Source organism: Dendropsophus ebraccatus, chromosome 1, assembly GCF_027789765.1.
Source record: "Dendropsophus ebraccatus isolate aDenEbr1 chromosome 1, aDenEbr1.pat, whole genome shotgun sequence".
NCBI lineage: Eukaryota > Metazoa > Chordata > Amphibia > Anura > Hylidae > Dendropsophus > Dendropsophus ebraccatus.
The window spans coordinates 189,880,014-189,892,202 of record NC_091454.1 but is presented as its reverse complement, the minus strand read 5'-3'; the positions used below and the strand labels follow the sequence as shown (position 1 = coordinate 189,892,202).

Genomic DNA, 12,189 nt, shown 5'->3' with positions numbered 1-12,189 from the left:
CTATATAACTTTCTGACACCAGTTGATTTATTTCTTTTTGCTGGACAATCCCTTTAAGGAACATCCTTGTCTTGTAGCTGAAATAGTAGAATCCCCAGATGTTCTTTTTGACATTGTAGTAAATGGACCTAGGGTTCAGGTGTCATGGCAGTAATGACAGGTTCCCATGTGTTCCCTATTCCTAGCACCCCCTACCAGTCATGGGAATGGGGGTCTCCTGACCCTTATCTGACCACATTGTTGGGTCATGGCGGCTTCAGCCTCATTGACCTGGGGGACATAGCCCAATGGCAGTGCCTCTCTTGGCAGGATGGCCAGATAGCACCGCCCCTCCCCTCTGTATAGATACATAACACACAGAAATACTAAAGGTCACACACACTTGCTATAACCCCTCCACAATGTGAGGCACACACAAACTCTGTCCCCAGTAGCATACCCGTACTGTCACATGACGCACTTCTCTCACTGTCCACTAGTGCAGCCGCCCCTCTATAAATATATATAGTCAACTATAAATGCCCCGCCCACTTTTATTGGTGTCGCCAATCGCTGCTCCCCAGCTTCCTGGTTTATCAGTATTGTGGGCGTGGCGTCTCGCGCAGTGGGCGTCCGCTCTGTCCCACTTCCCGCGAGGTTTGGCACCTGGGCGGGCTCGGCCGGAAGTGGCTCGCGGTCTTCGGTGTTCGTGTCCTCCCCGTCAGACAGTGAGAAGCGGCGGCAGCGGAGCGGGTCGGAGATCTCAGTCTCCTTCCCCGGCATCATGAGCTTCCTCTTGTGAGTAGCGGGTGGAGGGGGAAGAGGGAAGTTGTGAGGGGGAGGCCCCGGCTGTCAGGCCCGCAGGCACCATCACCCGGGGGGCTGCTCTCCTCAGCTGGGGGCTGTCATGGCTGCGTGTGGGGGAGGGGAAGAACTCAGACACCACTTGAGGGAAGTGCAGGTGACCCCCAGCAGCCGAAAGTCCTGACACTTCCATCATGGCAGCAATCCGATACTGTATATCCTCATCTAACCTGTCACTGCACATGGAGTGCCCCTGTGCTGCCATGGGGTGCCCCTGTGCTGCCATGGGGTGCGGTGCCCCTGTGCTGCCATGGGGTGCCCCTGTGCTGCCATGGGGTGCCCCTGTGCTGCCATGGAGTGCCCCTGTGCTGCCATGGGGTGCCCCTGTGCTGCCATGGGGTGCCCCTGTGCTGCCATGGGGTGCCCCTGTGCTGCCATGGGGTGCCCCTGTGCTGCCATGGGGTGCCCCTGTGCTGCCATGGGGTGCCCCTGTGCTGCCATGGAGTGCCCCTGTGCTGCCATGGGGTGCCCCTGTGCTGCCATGGAGTGCCCCTGTGCTGCCATGGGGTGCGGTGCCCCTGTGCTGCCATGGAGTGCCCCTGTGCTGCCATGGGGTGCCCCTGTGCTGCCATGGGGTGCCCCTGTGCTGCCATGGAGTGCCCCTGTGCTGCCATGGAGTGCCCCTGTGCTGCCATGGAGTGCCCCTGTGCTGCCATGGAGTGCCCCTGTGCTGCCATGGAGTGCCCCTGTGCTGCCATGGGGTGCCCCTGTGCTGCCATGGAGTGCCCCTGTGCTGCCATGGGGTGCGGTGCCCCTGTGCTGCCATGGGGTGCCCCTGTGCTGCCATGGAGTGCCCCTGTGCTGCCATGGAGTGCCCCTGTGCTGCCATGGAGTGCCCCTGTGCTGCCATGGAGTGCCCCTGTGCTGCCATGGAGTGCCCCTGTGCTGCCATGGAGTGCCCCTGTGCTGCCATGGAGTGCCCCTGTGCTGCCATGGAGTGCCCCTGTGCTGCCATGGGGTGCCCCTGTGCTGCCATGGGGTGCCCCTGTGCTGCCATGGGGTGCCCCTGTGCTGCCATGGGGTGCCCCTGTGCTGCCATGGGGTGCCCCTGTGCTGCCATGGGGTGCCCCTGTGCTGCCATGGGGTGCCCCTGTGCTGCCATGGGGTGCCCCTGTGCTGCCATGGGGTGCCCCTGTGCTGCCATGGGGTGCCCCTGTGCTGCCATGGGGTGCCCCTGTGCTGCCATGGGGTGCCCCTGTGCTGCCATGGGGTGCCCCTGTGCTGCCATGGGGTGCCCCTGTGCTGCCATGGGGTGCCCCTGTGCTGCCATGGGGTGCCCCTGTGCTGCCATGGGGTGCCCCTGTGCTGCCATGGGGTGCCCCTGTGCTGCCATGGGGTGCCCCTGTGCTGCCATCCCTCCAGCTCAGACCCCCTCTGGTGGCGTCATGCCTCCAGCTCGAGGCCCCCTCTGGTGGCGTCATGCCTCCAGCTCGAGGCCCCCTCTGGTGGCGTCATGCCTCCAGCTCGAGGCCCCCTCTGGTGGCGTCATGCCTCCAGCTCAGGCCCCCTCTGGTGACGCCATTAGACACTTATACACATCCGGTGTTGTATATAATGTGACTTTATTATTTCCCCCAGTGGCAGTCGATCTTCTAAAACTTTCAAACCCAAGAAGAACATCCCGGAAGGATCGCATCAGTATGAGCTCCTGAAGCATGCGGAGGCCACGCTGGGCAGCGGCAATCTCAGGCAGGCGGTCATGTTACCCGAAGGAGAGGATCTCAATGAATGGATTGCTGTAAATAGTGAGTATACCTGCCCCATTATACCCAGTACCAGCAGTGCCCATATCAATGTAATACAGCAGTGCCTATATCGATGAGGAAGGCTGCCAGAGCCCCTGAGCTGTTATATAGCCATGTGTCACAAAACTACAACCCCCATCATTCCTGGACACACCATAAAACTCCTTTCATTTTGTAATACAGCAGTGCAGTAAGCCCCTCACTCACATTCCATAGCTTGTTAAAATGTCGGGGACTCCTTGGGTTGGCTGCATGTAGAGAGTAAAGTTAAAAAATAAATCATATCCTCATTTGTATCCTATAAATACCTTACACTTCCTCTGAAGTGTCTATAGTCATTGTCATCCTGTGAGGTTTACATTACAGGATTACATGAGGCTGTAGCATGTGTTGGAAATGTCTATTGTCATGTCAGGAGTTTAGATGCAGGTTTGTGACATAAGTGTTCAGGTTATTGGAGCGGAGCTATAGTATCTAGTATGCACCATGGACACATTAATTGTCTGTGTACAGCTGCAGCATTGTTGTCACCTCGGCCCAGCCTAAGGTTTGATGCACATTGCTGTGTAACTGTGTTGGTCAGATCAGTAGCACAGCGTCCATAGCTTATGTACATGTGTGTCCAGTTATGTATATGAGCACAGGTTTTCTCCTATTGAATCTAAAATTAAGTGTTTGTGTTTGTTTGCAGCATCCTCTCCTTTAAGCTGGGTTCGCACTACGTTTTTGCAATCCTTTTTTGCAAAAAAACGGATTAAAAACTGATGAAAAAAGACGGATGCAATTGTGTGCATCCGTTTTTCCATGGACTTCCATTATAAAAAAAGATCCATTTTTTTAAAGGACATGAAAATGCAGTCGGCCACGTTTTTGTGTACACTTAAAAAAAAAAAAAAAAAAACGTTTTGATCCGTTTTTTTATAATGGAAGGTTTTTTTAATCAGTTTTTAATCCGTTTTTTGCAAGAAAGGATAAAAAAAAAGGATTACAAAAACGTAGTTTGAACCAAGCCTAAGTATGGTGGTATACGATCACAGAGGAGGGTACAGTGCCCCAACAGGGCGGCAGATGGGAATATGGGGGCTGTGCAAGCAGCAGTGTTGTATGTCTGATCCCTCATATATCTAAAGACATGCTGTCTGACAACCTAGGAATATTGTATGTATCTCATTAAGGGGGTACTCCAGCAAAAAAAATAATAAAATCTTTCAAATCTGGTGTCAGAGATTTGTAAATTACTTCTATTAAAAAAGCTTAAGTCTTCCAGTACTTATCAGCTGCTGTATGTCCTGCAGGAAGGGGTATATTCTTTCCATTTTGACAGTGCTCTCTGCTGCCACCTCTGTCCGTGCCTGAGCAGGAGAGGTCAACCGGCCAACCTACCCCTAGCAAGCTATTGTGAAATACCTGGATTTCACAAAGTGGCGCTACAAAGGGCCTTTTGCAACAAGAGAGTGGGGCTAGAGTTGGACGGCCACAGACTCCTGACAGCACTTCTCTCGTAGTTATTCAGAGCGGTAGACTCTTCCCTTTCCCGTCTGTGGCATCTGTGCGCCTGGAGGCCACAGTAACCTCTTTATAGGTGTCACCCATGCCTGTATAGACTTCTGAATGCTTTGTAATCAATCTCCTGTCTTCTTAGGCATGGAATTGAATTAACCTTGGGCGGGATGACAACTCCGGAGGCTCAGCTTAAGAAGTAAAATAGGAATGTATGAAGAGCTGCTCAGAGCATTGTCTAGGCTAAGAAAAACATGGCTGCTTTCTTTCAAACACAGCGTACTGGTTGTGTGTGTGGTACTGCGTTACTGCTCCATTCACTTCTGTGAGCTGCAGTATAACACTCAGCTTATGGTCATTCCTAATATATTAGAGTCCTTTTACCTACTATTTTACAGGGGTACTCAAAGCTTAGACGTTTTTGGCATGACCCTTGAAATCCGCACCCATAACTAGAACATTTTCCCCTGTCTACTCCTGTATAGTGAGGAGGCTAATATAACCAGGCAAAATGGATAGCTGACTGCTTTCTTTATTAAATGGGTACTACATCTGGGACCTATTTTTTTAAGACTGCCAGGGAGGGGGTGGATGAAAACCATTACATCTATTACCGCCCCATCTTCTGTGCTGATGTTCGCATCCAGATTCTCCAGTCCTTGGCTGCTTGAGACGTGGCATGGGTTGGCTGTGGATAGGGGAAAAGTAGATTTATTTTTTTTCCTGGACAACCACTTGCACACATTCATGATTACCGTCTTTAGTTGTGAACAGTATATGCACCTATTCAAGTCTATGGGCCTATGCATATAACCGTTGCACAGTCTGCATCTGGACATGCTATTATGGTTCCGATTTACGTCTGGGGCTCCTGGACTTTTAGTGGCCTCGTGTCTGTGATTGCAGATAATACTAAAAATATCTCCCGAGTTCCCATCGACACCTTCAGTTTGACAGGGAGTGTGCCCTTTTGTTCCTTTAAATAGCATTATAAATGTCAACATGTGCGAATTGTCCGCTCCAGTGTCGTCTTCCCTTTAATCTCCTCATGGCTGAAGCCTTCTTTCCTCCCTTTGTGATGTGAAGGATTATTTTTAGAGTAATGGCGTTTTATTGCTGTACATGATGTATTGCCTTATTGTTTTAGTTCTGCTGCAGGAACCACCATGGTCGTCATCATCATCAATTTTATCTTTAAAACCCTTAATTTTTCTTCCCTAGAACTTTTTAGCATATAATCTGTAGACCTGTATGGTGAGAGGTCAGGGTGATGCAGTTTGTCGTTCTTGTGCCCCCTCCATTCTCGATGAGGAAGCAGGAAGTTCCAGTGATGTCATCATGATGTCATTGGGTTTCCATGGCAGCGGGACTTCAGCATCAAAGAGCTGTGTTCTGTCGTGGTTCCCTGTTACATTGCTGTAGTCCAGCTGACTGTAAGTTTAGTAATGCGGCCTCCAGATGCATCTCAAAATATTACACCTGCTATTGTGCTGCTGTACCCACTAAGGACAAGAGTGGTGCTGTTTCAGGAGGGAAAACTTTTTATTTCTCCTCTCAAACCAAATACAAACCCATTTATTGAAGGAAGTTGTTAAAGGGGAGATCCTATTTGTTTAGTATTTTTTGATCAGTCATTGGAAACCTGTGTTTTTATGAGATTGGTGTTTGCTTTTTTAAATTTAAAATTACCACAATTTCTAGCCCATCTATGTGTCTAGTGACCCTATTTCAAAGTGTTCGGACCATTATCCCTGCGGTCAGATAGATACTTGTGGCCGTGTTATGCTCATCTTAAACTGGATTTTGACTGATACTGATAATAGAGCAGCAGGAGAGACGTCAGATCCCAGTGTCTTATATGTATATTGGTAGTGTAGATCAGTGCTTCTCAAACTGTGAGGCGGGCCTCACCAGTGAGGCACCCCCTAGTTGTTGGTGAGGCCCAGCTAAGGAGTCAGTTTTTTACAATACTAACTATGGTCTGCAGAGTCCTCTAAAATCTCAATTTTAGCAACATTATTAATTGATTGGTATTGCTTTATTAGTATATAGAGCTTGGGAGAAGGATGAAAGGTAGCCCTAGCTTTATTTTCAGCTTTTAAATGGACTTTCACCACACATGGTGAGGCCCAGGCACCCTCTTAGTCAGTCTACAGTCTAGTGAGGCCCAGGCATTGCCTTGGTCTGTTGGGTGAGGCTCCAGTAGAAATAGTTTGAGAAGCACAGGTGTAGATAATACCAGCCATCTTCATTTATTACAATTGCTGAGGCTTGTAATGGAGACTGTTATAGTGTGATATATGTTAGGGAAGTGGCTATAAACTTAATCCACTGATCAAGATTAGATATGAGTCATGATATGTGGTCACACCTGTATATGTTACATCTGGATATTTTCTGCTGCTCTATATTACCCTCAAATACCCTTAAAGGGATATATAGTATTTTATATGTTCCTGGGGTGCTAAAAAAAACAACTCACCTAAGGGCCCTATTCCACTGGACGATTATCGTTCAGATTATCGTTAAATCGTTCGAATCTAAACGATAATCGTTCGGTTGAAATGCAGTTAACGATTAACGACCGAACGAGAAATCGTTGATCGCTTTATAAGACCTGGACCTATTTTTATCGTTGCTCGTTCGCAAATCGTTCGCGTTGAATAAGACATCGTTCGGTCGTTCGCAATAGATACGAATGCAATAGCGAATAAATAGCGAAGAAAAAACGATCGCAATTACGATCATAAGTAACGATTATCGTTCAATGGAAATGAGTGAACGTTTTCAGGTCTTTCGCAATAGTGGTCGTTTGCGATCGTTAATCGTTAATGATATGCAAACGATAATCGTCCAGTGGAATAGGGCCCTAAGTCTCCTGTAGCTCTCATTGTCTTCTGCTTCTAAGAAAGACTTAGCCAATCACTGCCTGTAGTTGTGTCCCACCTCAGTTGGTGACTGGCTAAGCAGGCTTTCACTGCCAAGGTGAGTCTATCTTGGAAGTAGAATTACAAATGGGAGACCGGTAGACAAGTATGATTTTTTTTTTTTTATTATTTACCTTGTATTTATCATCCTGGTTACCTTGTATCAGATACATTTAATCAAGGGGGCAAGTTTTGTAGATGGAATACACCTTCAATATTAATGGCTTGTTTTATTTTTCCCCAGCTGTGGATTTCTTCAATCAGATCAACATGCTGTATGGCACCATCACAGAATTCTGCACAGAGACCAGCTGCTCAGTGATGTCTGCCGGGCCCAGGTATGTGCCAGTAGGATGTAGGAATGTAGTCTGAATAGCTGGGCTTGTCAGTAAAAATAAATAAATCTAATAACCAGTTATATAAAAACGATATTGGCGAATACTCTGATAGTTAAAGGGGTATTCCACTTAATTATAACTTTATTATCTATTCAGTCTCCTTACCCCCGTTGTGAGCTTTTGTTTTCTGCTGAAGACACAAAAACGGTGTGAGAGTTTTTCTCTCTATCTCCCCTCTCCCTTCCAAGACTGCATAAGAGAAAAGTTTGAGTGGAATACCCCTTTAAATAGAGGATTATGATGAGGTTGTTGATTGCGTTCATATATGATGTAATGTAGAAATGAGTTTAGATGAGTCATGTTGGTTACTTCTGTATTCATGTTCTCCCCCCCCCCAGGTTACATGAGATCAGAGTATTCAGATGGAATGCTAAAAATGTATAGCTAGGGGCAAAGTTTAGTTCATCTTTTGCATGTTTTTGCAGAGGGTATCTTCTATTTCTTTCCATTTTCTTTTGTTCCTGAGGCGTCTGATGAATCTGCTTGGCTGTTTCTTTATAGACCGGGGTTCCCAAGAGGTTCCTCTCTAACCATGGGTCTTCTGCCCTTTTCTGTATTCCTGACAATTCTATTCTGTCACCTTAAGGTAAAACTAATATAGTGCTATCCTCTGGAAAGGACATTTAAGAGCTAATCGGCAAGTTGTCTGCACGGGGAAACCCTTACCAATCCACTGTTCATCTAAGCTCTAGCATATATATATATATATATATATATATATATATATATATATAATGTGTGTGAAAGAAGCCAAAGGCAGCTGACTCCATTCTGTGTGTAGTGGCCATAATGAGATACTGCAGCCTATGCTCCCATTAAAGTGAAGGGAGCAGGTGAGAATGTGTTTACCTCCAGGAGCTGTGGTTTGACAGCTGGACTGGTGGGTGCTGATCAGCTATTGAGGATAGGCCATCAATCTGTTTTCCTTAGAAAACCCCCTCAATAAATTTGCAACCTCTTATTTCAGCACATCTTTTTTATTTAGCATTGCTTTTTATAGGTTACCTCTTTGTTAGACTATAACATTCAGTATATACTCAAAGAAAGCCATACATACACCAAGCTCTATTGACCCAGTGCTAATGTACTGGTATAAATATCTTACAGGTATGAATATCACTGGGCCGATGGCACTAACATAAAGAAGCCCATCAAATGTTCTGCTCCCAAGTATATAGACTATCTGATGACCTGGGTCCAGGACCAGCTGGATGATGAGACCCTATTCCCCTCCAAGATCGGTAAGTAACACTGCACTTCTCTATGATTCACGTCTTTTCTTCAATAATGGAAGAAGTCTCATAGTTGTGGTTAGTGGTATTCTGTGGGCACAATGTCAAAATTTTTTTCCTTAACCCTTCGCGTCAGTAACATGCAGTAGGAATGTATATATACATTCCTGTTACTGACTGGTTTATTGATGAGAACGGGAGCGCTGCAGGGATAGTGATCTCGCTCTCATCTGTGTCCGGGGCCGCAGGTAATGAGTCAGCTGCGATCCCGGAGCCGGCTCTCATTAACCCCTTAAATGCCCCGATCTACAATGATCGCAGCGTTTAAGGTACTCAGTGACAGTTCAAGCACCGGTCACTGAGTGATCGGGTCCCGATCGCATGTGCAGACAGGCGGGGGTAAGCTCCTTACCTCTGTCCTGTCGGATCTGCAATCTATGTGTAAAGCCTGCTCTCAGGCAGGCTCTATACATAGATCGCCGATAACCCTGATCTATGCTACTGAGAAGACCGTGGCAAGATTTTTTTTATTATTCATAACTGCTTTAAAGAGAACCAATCACCTAAAATTTACTATCCCTATTATCAAAGATTCTCTCTCCCTAAGTCTATCTATGAAGATACAGACTGCCTTTGCAGTCTGTATCTTATTCTTTACCTAATTTCTCTTCCTCTGTGCAGTAATGCTGGGCGCCGCCATCTTGATGACGTCACGCTGGAACGCACCGCTGGAACGCACGTGACGTCATCAAGATGGCGGCGGCCGGCATTAATGCACCGGAACAAAGGAGCAGGTAAAGTATAAGATACAGATTGCAAATGCAGTCTGTATCTTTATGAAGTCTATTTATGAAGATACAGACTACATTTGCAGTCTGTATCTTATACTTTACCTGCTCCTTTGTTCCGGTGCAGTAATGCCGGCCGCCGCCATCTTGATGACGTCACGTGCGTTCCAGCGGTGCGTTCCAGAGTGACGTCATCAAGATGGCGGCGCCCGGCATTACTGCACCGGAACAAAGGAGCAGGTAAAGTATAAGATACAGACTGCAAATGCAGTCTGTATCTTCATAAATAGACTTCGGAAAGATACAGACTGCCTTTACAGTCTGTATCTTATACTTTACCTGATCCTCTGGTCCGCTACAGCAAGGCCGGCGCCGCCATCTTGATTACGCTACTTGCGTTCCACCGCTGGAACGCAAGTGACGTATTCAAGATGGCGGCGCGCGGCCTTCCTGCACCGAACAAGAGGATCAGGTAAAGTATAAGATACAGACTGCAAAGGCAGTCTGTATCTTAATAAATAGACAAAATGAAGATACAGACTGCAAAGGCAGTCTGTATCTTATACTTTACCTGATCCTCTGGACCGCTACAGCAAGGCCGGCGCCGCCATCTTGATTTAGTCTTTTGCGTTCCAGCGGTGGAACGCAAGTGACGTCATCAAGATGGCGGTGCCCGGCCTTGCCGCTTTGCATGACGGGAGCTTCCTGTCTCGCGCCGGCTCTTTTGAAAAGAGCCGGCGCGAGATAGGAAAGTAAAAAGTAAATAGTTTAAAAACACAGCCAAAAAAGTAATGAATTATATTTACAAATATTAATAAAATAAGTAAATACATAAAATTAGGGAAAATTTTTTTTTTGATTTTCATCGATGATTGGTTCTCTTTAAATTCATAACTGCTATAAATTTAATTCATAACTGCTATCTGTTCTTAAGCAAGATTTCCATGTGTTTAAGGCCGTCATATCACCGGTGCCTCCTGTCTCCTCAGTTATTTCAGTTTCATTTGTTAATGATTATATATCTGTTATAGTGCATGATGGCTGGCAGGGGCCGCACTTCAATATTTGCTGCATCAGATTATCTCTGCGGAGGATTTTTTTTTTTAATGCAGCCACAGAACACTTCCTAAGTCTCCTAGTGCAGTGATTTTCAACCAGTGTGCCGCGACACATGGTCGGGTGTGCCGCGGGGAAAGTTCCCCAAACTATGGTGCCCCTGTGTTTTGTTTCCCGGCAATGCGCAGCGATCAGTGGCAGATTATAATGTGGGCGGTTGCGTGGTGCGCTGCGGCGGGCCGTGATGCACGCATCCAATCAACGCGTGCGCTGTGGCCCGCCGCAGCGCGCCACGCTCCCGGTCTCTGCTGATTGGAGGAGCATGTTCTGGCCCTACGGGAGGCTAGTAGGTGAGGTGGACAGCAGCTGCGACCATCTCTGAGGAGGAAGGGGGGGAGAGAAACCTGGGGATGGTGGAGAGAAGCATGGTGGAGAGAAGCATGGTGGAGAGAAGCGGGGGGAAAAATATGGTGGAGAGAAGTAGGGGGGAGAAGTATGGTGGAGAGAAGCACAGGGGAGGAGAAGATAACAGGCCCAGGTTTCACACTGAGTGAGTATAAATACATTTAGAATCTATATTAACTATATGTATAATATGTACTGTTTTAGTGTCATTTTGTGCCATTTTGGTTGGTGGTGTGCCCCGGAATTTTTTAAGTATAAAAAGTGTGCCGCGGTTTAAAAAAGGTTGAAAATCACTGTCCTAGTGCACCCTTGGACTTCTGTAAAGGCTCCATGTGAACATACTCCTGGGTCTAAACCACAATCAGGCTGATGCCTATTTTATTTCTTGGCAATGACCTGGATCTACACACCTCAGACATGGCTAAATGTTCCTGTAGTCATTGCAGATAATGACAGGTTGGCACGGGCAGATATCATGCTTCATATTTTCACTGAACACAGCATTTCCAGGAAATCATGTATGATTTAGGAAGACTTTCACTACAGCCTTCAAAGAAGAATTAGAAAGGGCATAGGTGTATATTATTTGGCTTATACCCAGGGTTTAGAAAAGCTTGTGTTACAGTGATAAAGAAGGGAGTCCTATGGCATGGAGAAGTGAGAATGTTAATATTCTGGTTCCTCTTTTGCCGTCACTAGTGTGTGTGTGTGTGTGTGTGTGACCTTTGACAACATGACAAGTCACAAGCTGTCTGTGGGCAATAGTGGACTGTTTAAAAGCTGTACGCAACCAACCACCTGGCTCTAGATCTCACATTATTGCGATCTGTACACAGCGCTCAAATGGACATGGCAGCTGCCAAGTGTTATCAGTCCTTTCATAATAGAGGTTGTTATGCATGGCAGTCATATTATAAAGTATGCTTAACGATACAGGCTGGGATGGTGCTGCTGTTTGCAAAATATAATAGATGGTGCTTACCATAGGTAGTGAATGCTGCATGAGCGAAGTGGGACGACCGTGATTCTGCAGCTGCACCCAGTGTCAGGAGGCTGCTGTAAAGTCCTGTGATCGCTGAAAGCAAATAGAGGAAGTTATTTTCATGTGTTTATCAGCTGATATTGGTGCAGCTGAAGAAACTATATTTGGTTAGAAGTACTGACCAGACATGAGAGTAAATTGTGTGTAACTAAGAACCAGCACTTAATAGTCTAGTGATCTGCTAAGACAATTACATATGCTTTTTAGTTCGCCGCATCAGAAGGGACTATGTCCCTTGCTGCATATTTGCTGA

The 12,189-nt window shown here is 46.7% G+C and overlaps 1 protein-coding gene across 2 annotated transcripts in view; it reads left to right on the top strand.

Annotated features, from left to right (window-relative positions):
- Window positions 1-634: 634 nt before the first annotated feature.
- The window catches only part of MOB1A (MOB kinase activator 1A), a 49,367-nt gene continuing 37,812 nt past the window's right edge, over window positions 635-12,189 (top strand). Inside the window, exons 1-4 of one of the 2 annotated variants that reach the window (XM_069942613.1) lie at window positions 635-777; window positions 2,422-2,588; window positions 7,260-7,353; window positions 8,521-8,654. In XM_069942613.1, coding sequence (XP_069798714.1) covers window positions 764-777; window positions 2,422-2,588; window positions 7,260-7,353; window positions 8,521-8,654 — 409 coding nt within the window. In that variant the 5' untranslated portion in view covers window positions 635-763. The remainder of the gene's footprint in view (window positions 778-2,421; window positions 2,589-7,259; window positions 7,354-8,520; window positions 8,655-12,189) is intronic. The other variant, XM_069942606.1, reaches the window with a different exon arrangement.